The 8,646-nt window shown below is 45.2% G+C and overlaps 1 protein-coding gene across 1 annotated transcript in view; it reads left to right on the forward strand.

The window, feature by feature from the left end:
- Positions 1-8,646, forward strand: part of LOC117958114 (protein Wiz-like) — a gene marked incomplete at its 5' end in the record, with an annotated part of 26,409 nt that overhangs the window by 8,543 nt on the left and 9,220 nt on the right. The window contains 4 exons of the mRNA XM_034894374.1: positions 3,762-3,869; positions 6,288-6,854; positions 7,499-7,629; positions 8,029-8,317. Of these exons, the coding sequence (XP_034750265.1) occupies positions 3,762-3,869; positions 6,288-6,854; positions 7,499-7,629; positions 8,029-8,317 (1,095 nt within the window). The remainder of the gene's footprint in view (positions 1-3,761; positions 3,870-6,287; positions 6,855-7,498; positions 7,630-8,028; positions 8,318-8,646) is intronic.

The following is an 8,646-nucleotide window of genomic DNA, read 5'->3' on the forward strand; positions in this document are numbered from 1 at the left end:
CCCCCCCCCCCCATCCTTCGGATCAAACGAGCGTCTCGCGCCGCATCTCTCTGTCACACCAGACAACAGCCATTAAAAAACTCCACATCATGTGAGACTATGTAGAGAAAAGCAGGGTCGCGCGCGCAGCCATGCAGGTACATGTCAGAAAGCCCGTAAAGAGGGTCATGGTGGTTCTCGGGTTGTTTCTGGATAAAAAAACAACAACTAGAGGTGGTTTTTGAGTATGTTGGTGTATCTTTACAGTTACTAAATATCTCTTTTTTTTGGGGGGGGGGTCTCTCTCTCTCATTGTGCGTGCACGTCAGCCTGGGATGACGTCCAGTATTTTCAATGCTGCAGGATCTCTAAAATTACCTACAGTTGCCCAATCCTCGCCATTTTACTTTTGCTTTGATTTTTTTTTTTTTTTTGACAGAGCAGGCGAGGACAAGCTGTGCTTTCAGGTGCACGCGCTCGTGCACGTCTCTGTAGTTGTTTTAAAATAAGAGTGAGATTGCTATAGCTGTAACTTTGTGCACTGAACGCGTGCACACAGCTGATCTTATTACAACTTATCCGGATCAACGGAGTAGCCTATATGAGTATAAGGTATCACTTTAAGTGTGTGTGTGTGTGTGTGTGTGTGTGTGTGTGTGTGTAAGAGTGTGTATTAAAGGATTAGCCTTCCTTTCATTTTCTGTCTTCCTTCACTCTTTATTTCCTCTCCTCCGGTGCATTTGACTTCCTTTCTTCGGTCCTTTCTCCATGTGTTTTTCCTTCTTCTCCATTTACTATGTGTTACTTATTGTTGAATTACTCTAAGGGAAAACGTGCCAAAAGCATTTCTGCATTTCCATCCACATTTGCATGTTCTTTACTTGTTTTTAAAAGAAAAAAAAATATATATATTTTGTTAACTTATTTCCCGTAAAAGCATCTTTGTTGTGGTTTTTCCCACATGTGCTAAATAAACTCATTAAATCAATGAGGAATCCCTTTGACTCTGGAGTATCCGGATCCTCAGTGTCACTCAGCCTGAAGGCATACAAAGTGGAGTTCCCGGTTGTTTCCTTTTTTTATTTCTCTGATTTCTATTTCTTATTAAAATGTCTCTTTCTTTCCATAAATACCCCGCTGATCCCGCAGCGTCTGCGTTATAACAGCCGGTGTTATAACGCCGTGCTCCGGGGTGTCACATCGCTCTTCTCTTCCACCCAGGAGATGGAGTGACGAGCGCAGCGCCGCCCAGCCAGACAGAGAGCATTGTCTGTCTCCTCCACGTCTCTCGCTTTGATTTACTGATTTGTCGCAGAAAATGGCACTTTTGTCCCAGGAATGCCTCGCGCGCTCACTCACTCACTCACTCACTCACTGCTGCGGGGGCGAAGCGAGATCTGCCATGTTTGTTTCATACAGTAGTGCAGTCACCTTTTATGACTCTTCTTTCCATTGTTGACAGGGATGCATTACTGTAATTGCAACCTTATGATGCATGTTATTCCAAAGGACTGTTGATTTACTGTGTGAGCGAGCGCACGTGTTTCCGCTCTCAGCCCCTGCGTTTCATTTCATTTTCATGTATTTTTATCATTAACATTTCTATGAACGTGCCAATGTTAGCCAGCTGGCTAATTTTCAACTGGAGTCCTTTGGCAAGATGTTGTGAGAACCATCAGTTGACTCGGGCAGATGTTCCCAGATGTTTCCAGATGTCACGTCAGCAAGAAAATACAATTTACAAAAAGCACATTTTTATTTATTTTCAATGAGCTCAGAGATTCATTCATGTGCTTTTCAAAGGCTGAGTTATTTTATCTAGTCCACTATTTATAACAGTATAGTGACTCTTCACTACACAGCATTTTATATATATGTGTGTGTATATATATGTATGTATATATATATGTGTGTATTTATATGTGTGTGTGTACATATATGTGTGTGTGTGTGTATAGATACATATATATATATATATGTATGTGTGTATGTGTATGTATATATGTGGGTATAGATACATACATATATATATATATATATATATATATATATATATATACCCATATTTATATACATACACATACACACATACATATATATGTATATATATAGATAGATAGATAGATGTGTGTGTATGTATGTATCTATACCCACATATATACATACACACATACATATATATGTATCTATACACACACGCACACACACACATATATGTACACACACACACATATGTTGGCTCTTCACTACATATCAGCAGTGTCTGTTCTATTCATGTATATTATGGTGTTATCTAACTCCCTTTCTCATATCTTCCTATCCTTTGGATGTGCACTTCCTGCCTAGTCTGCACCTGACGTAGCCTGTTGGATTCTGTTTCCTGTATTATATTGTATGTGACCCTGTATGTTGTCTTGCACGCTCATGCGTTATTCTTGGTCGGGTCGTTGTAAAAGAGAACTTTGTTCTCAGCGACCTAAATATAGTTTAAATAAAACTGAAATTAGAAACATATGGAAATAGGGCTGGGCGATATGGAGAAAATCAGATATCAAGATATTTTTGACCAAATACCTCGATATCGATTCTGCAACGATATTGTGGTGTTGACACTTGGAGCTTTCACTAAATATTCACACAGTGAGATTTTTGATAGAAAATCATCAGTAATGAGGATATAATGAGTAAGTGGGTAAAAGCAGATAATGGGACAGCTATCACAGTCTGGTAAACTCAGAAAATGACATCCCTCTACAGTTATGCAGACTTTAAAACTGTGAACAGACACTTACCATACGATTACGTTATCCAAAATCTAAGACGATGTCGATATAATATCGATATATAACCCTACATATGGATATATAAATCAGATTAGCGCTGCGACTAAGGATTGTTTTTAATGTTGATTCCTTTTTGGAGGAATCGATTAGTTTGGTCCATTAAGTGTCTGAAAATGGGGAAAAAAGAGAATGTGTCCGACATGAACGCATGCTTCAAAATTGAATGTGGATCCATTCGATGTTTGTTGAGACATTTCTCCCAAAATCCCCCATTTGAACGTGCTGGTGGGACCAGAGGAGAAGTTAAGAGGACGGTTGTTGAGATGGTTCAGTCTGGACCAGCGTTGCAGACCAAGCAGTCAAAGACATGTAAGGCTGCAACTAACAAGGCTTTTTATTGTTGATTAACCTCTTGATCATGTCCTGCGTGAAAGGATTAGTCGTTTTGGGCTCTAAAATATCAGAAAACTGTGAAAAATTTGGCTATTAAGTGATAAGACGTCCTCAAATGTCTTGTTTTGTCCTCAACTCAGCTTTCTGTCCCAGAGGAGAGAAGAAACTGGAAAGATAAATCACATTTAAGAAGCTGGAGTCTCAGTTTCAAGCATGTCAGGTTTTACATTTTAATTTTTTCCTAAAAATAATGACTAACAGATTCCTCGATTACCAAGAGACTGAACTCCTCTGGGACAGTGAGCTGAGTGTCTTTGAGTTGGGGACAAAACGAGACGTTTGAGGACGTCTTCTTGGGCTTTTTTGGAAAACACTGATCCACATTTTTCCCCATTTTCTGATATTTTAGAGCCCGGAACGACCAAACAACTACTCGATTAATCGGGAACAAAATCGACAGATTAATCAGACAATGACAATAGTTAGTTGGTTGGTTGGTTAGTTGCGGCTGTTATTATTATTATTATTATTATTATTATTATTATTATTATTATTATTATTAATATCAATATTACACTTATGTGAATATTGTCTGTGATGTTCTAGGTGAGGGGGAGGAAGAGGATGAGGAGCAGCTTCCAGCTCTGGATGCTCTGAACTCGGGGAGAACCGACCCAGATGGACCCCCTCCTGGAGAGGATGCAGACTCCAAGGGTGAGAGAGAGAGAGAGAGAGAGAGAGAGAGGGAGAGAGAGACAGAGAGGGAGAGAGAGAGACAGAGAGAGAGGGAGAGAGGGAGAGAGGGAGAGAGAGAGAGAGAGAGAGAGAGAGAGAGAGACAGAGAGAGAGACAGAGAGAGAGACAGAGAGAGACAGGAACGCTGACCCCTGAGTGTTGACAGCCAGGGGGATTGGACTCACTACAGCAGAGCCTCATCAAAGCTGTCAGTAGGGGGGTAGTAGACCTTATAGGTCTACGGTCCTACACCAGAGTTGGGTTGTCCCCCCTGGGGAAATCCTCCGAGGTAGACAAATGTGTTTAAGAACTAATGAGAGCCCCTCTAACACTTGGCTAGTGTCCCTGCAGACCGGGTGAGGATGTAGACAGGGAGGGTAAGTGAGTGGACATGTCCTCCCGGGACATCTGCGGCCCCCAAAAAACCACCTGAGCCACCTGCTGGGGCTCTGCTAACTCTGTGTCCCCGCTGCTCTCGGTTAAGGAGACAGCGACGCCGTTAACTTTTGGCTTAAAATCTAATTCTGCTGCGTTTACACCTCGTGTCCACGCTGCTCCGGCGTGTCCGAGCCTCTAAATCAGAGACATTTGGAATCGCTGCTGCCCCCGGTTCTGGTTAGGAAGCTCCAGGGGTTGCTCTGCATGGACAGACACAAACGGAGACATTTGGAAACGAGGACGCACGTCCGTCGGTCTTATCGGTCCGGTAGCTCCCAGAGCTTTCAGTAACAGTTCCTCCTCCTTGTCCCTCCAACATAATGATCCCTGCTCTTACTCTTCACCATTGTTGTTCTTTCTCCAAAAGGATTTTCTGTATTTTTAACTTAACTTTAACAGTATAAGAACTTCAACATTAAAAGACATTAAAGACTATTGGACAGTCATTTAAAGAAAGGCAGCATCAAAAAGAAAGGTCTTCAGCCTTGATTTAAAAGAACTGAGTAGCAGCGGGTCTGCAGGTTTCTGGGGGTTTATTCCAGATATGAGGAGCATAGAAACTGAACCCTGCCCCCCCTGTTTGGTTCTGACTCTGGGGACAGAAAGCAGACCTGTCCCAGAGACCTGAGAAGGCTCTGGGGTTGCTCTGTAGTCTGGACGGACACAAACGGAGACATTTGGAGACGAGGACGCACGTCCGTCGGTCTTATCGGTCCGGTAGCTCCCAGAGCTTTCAGTAACAGTTCCTCCTCCTTGTCCCTCCAACATAATGAGCCCTGCTCTTACTCTTCACCGTTGTTGTTCTTTCTCTAAAGTATTTCCTGTGATTTTAACTTCTACATCCATGATATTTATCCACGGAGTAACGTCAGACCATCTGCTTCCTGTTTACACCGGCACGCACATGCCCAGTGTGTCAGTGAACGGTCACGTGACACGTGATGTCAGACGTGTTCATGTGGACGGGGATCAGTTCTGCTTCTGGAGCTGAAACTCTTGTGTAGTCGGAGGTCGTTTCTGTCTCAAATTGCGCTTTAAAATGAAAACGTAGCAGTGTAGATGCAGCCTGACTCTCTCATATTTCCAGGAAGCTTTCTATGTAGTCTGGTACTCAGACCCAATAATTAAACCGTTTTGTTTAACAACTTAAAGCGCCCATATTCGGCTCATCTTCAGGTTCATAATTGTATTTTTGGGGTTTTACCAGAACTGGTTCCCATTGTTTGATTTTCTAAAAACACCATGTTTTTGTTGTACTGCACATTGCTGCAGATCCTGTTTTCACCCTGTGTGTTTAGGTCTCTGTTTTATCTCCAGAGTGAGACATCTCACTTCTATCCTATCTTTGTTGGGAGCTGCACATGCTCAGTAGCTCGGTAAGATCCATCAGATGATAACTCTTTTTCCAACTTTGGTCAGTCCAAGGCAGGATCAGCTGGGAGACTTCTTCTAGACCAGGGACAGGAAGTAGAACAGGGACAGGAAGTAGTTATTTTGGAGATTCTGGTCAACTAGTGGCTGTGGAGCAGTGTTTTGCCATTGAGAACGAGCTAGCATGCTACGGTTAGCCAGCTCGTCTCTAGTGACGTAGAAAGCCGTGCAGATGTTGACCAGCTCACCCGGAGACTGAAGACAGAGGACACTCAGAAACCAGATCTCACTCAAAACACCATGGATGTTTTTATCCCAAGTTTTTATGCATGTGGAGGCACCAGAGAAAATGTTTTCTTTCATAATAAGGGCGCTTTAAAGATCTCAACACTGAGCTGATATCTTGTGTGGGCGGAGATCGTCTTTGGCTGAAAACGTGGTTTAATAATGGAAACGTAGGCGTGTGGACGTAGCCCGAGATAATGAAAGAAAACAGGATGTCAGTGGTGACACTGAAAGCTTAATGAAAGTGTGTAAGATGGGTCTTCTTCACGATGTCTCACCAGCCGTTCTGGCCTCTTGTTGCAGCCCACGACTTGAAGTGCGAGGTGTGTGGCGCTGCGTTTGAGACCCGGCGGGGCCTGTCCAGCCACGCCCGCTCCCACTTGCGCCAGCTGGGCGTCAGCGTGTCGGAGACCAGCGGCGCCCCCATCGACCTCCTCTACCAACTCGCCAAGGAGCACGGCAACGCGGACGGCCAGACCGGCTCGTCGCCCCCCCTTCCGACCCGGAGCCCCTCGCCATCAGATCCTCGGAAAGATGAGGCGGTAGGAGACATGGACCTAGACGAGAAACCCGTCCCTCTCTCAGTCCTGGCCAAAGCAGTGCCGCCGCCGCCGCCCTCCTCCTCCTCCTGCTCCACGCCTACGCCTCCTCCCGGCGCCTCTCCGGCTCCGCATCCCCGTCCCGGCTCCCCTCCCTCAGTGGTGAGGAAAGCCCCCATCTCCTCTCTGCTGCCGGTGTCGTCCCTGCTGCGCTCCGGGGAGCACAAGGCCGCGGGAATGAAGGGCTTGATGTCCAACATGTCCGCCTCGGCCGCCGTCGCAGCCAAACCCATCTGGGCGCCGCAGGAGGACGACGCTCCGCTCAACCTCAGTAAGTGTCCCTGGTAACGTAAAAAAAAGTGACTTTATTTATTGTTCTTATGAGTCTTTAGTGTGTTTCCACCCCTGGCTCCTTTAGTCTGGTTTTGTCTCTCTTTGTCAGACCTTCCTCCACAGTAGAGCCCGACCGATGAAGGATTTTTAAGACTGATACGAATATATGTTTATTTTTTTTAAATCCGATATGCTGATGAATCGGCCGATATGTATATTTTAAAAAATAAAATCCTGAAATGCGTTACCATATATAACATAACTTAAGTTATTTGTAGTTTTTTATGAGTGCTCACCAAGCAATAATATGATAATAAACGCCATCACTAACAGGGACGTTGTAGAGCGTCCTCTGGTGGACAGACTATGCAACACCATCACTAACAGGGACGTTGTAGAGCGTCCTCTGGTGGACAGACTATGCAACAATATCGTTAACAGGGACGTTGTTTTTATACATGCATGCATACACATACACATACACACACACACACACAAACATACAAATAAACATTTTTACTTTTCCATCTGTCTACTTCTTTTTTGATGCGTTTGACAACCTAATGTTGTAACTGACATTGAGTCTACAGATCTAGAGGTGTGAAGGCGTCCTTAGTTCAGTACTTCCTTCTCTGTGTGCAGCGCTGGAGGTGAACCCCAACAAGGACATCGTTTGCCAGCTGTGCGGCGCCTGGTTCGAGACTCGGAAAGGTTTATCCAGCCACGCACGAGCCCACCTCCGCCACTTCGGCGTGGAGTACTCCGAATCCAAGGTAGGAGTATAAGGGGATATATATATATATATATATATCTCAGTATCTGGTATTTTAGTCATTTATTATGCATTTATTTACTATTTTAGTCATCTATATTCACTACTTTTCTGAAGCCAAGACTTTGGTGAACTCCTTTTTCCAACACCAGAATAGTTCGTCCACAAGGTTTGTTTTCACGATAAAGAGAACTAACTATTTGATAAAGAGATGGAACTTTTCATGGATGGATGGATGGATGGATGGATGGATGGATGGATATAGATCATCTGCAAACTGCCAAAACACAGCCCAATAATCGTAAATATAGAGTAAATATAATAGTTTATGGTGATTTCCTCCCCCCCCCCCCCCCCCCCCCCCCCCCCCCCCCCCCCCCCCCCCCCCCCCCCCCACCAGGGCTCCCCCATCGACCTCCTGAACCAGCTCATCAACACGGACGACTTCAAGCACAAAGCCGGCTCGCTGCAGCTGGAGCCCCGGGGCCCCGCCGGCCCCAAGCAGCCCCCGCACGGCCTCTCGCCCCCCCCGTCGCTCCTCTACAAGGTGACCACGGCCGGGGGAGGGTCCGCATCCAAAGCTACCTCTTCCTCCTCGCTGCTCCTCGGCCCGCCCCCCAAACGGCACAAGTCCTCCGCCGTGAGGGTCTTCCGTCTGAGCAGCGGCGAGCTCATGGCTCTTCCACAAAGTGAGTGTTTCATGGGGTTGATGCCAAAGCCGCCAACGTGGATATGTGTAAACAAAGTATTTCTTCATGTACACTTATTTGTTAGTTGAAAGGTGCATACATAAAACATGTTAAATAGTAAGAATACACAATAAATACAGAAAAGTTAGTAAATGCATAGCAAATAAGTGTTACATAGGAAAAAGATGGTGAATGGGTTGAGTGCATATATTCATAGTATGTGCACATGTGTAGATGTAAAGTCCAGGATGAAGGTCGGGGGGGCAGGGTGGCTTAAGATCCGGGGCGTGGGGGTGGGGGGGGTGCTGACTGCAGAGGGGAACCCTTGT

Source organism: Etheostoma cragini, chromosome 15 (genome assembly GCF_013103735.1).
Source record: "Etheostoma cragini isolate CJK2018 chromosome 15, CSU_Ecrag_1.0, whole genome shotgun sequence".
Lineage (NCBI taxonomy): Eukaryota > Metazoa > Chordata > Actinopteri > Perciformes > Percidae > Etheostoma > Etheostoma cragini.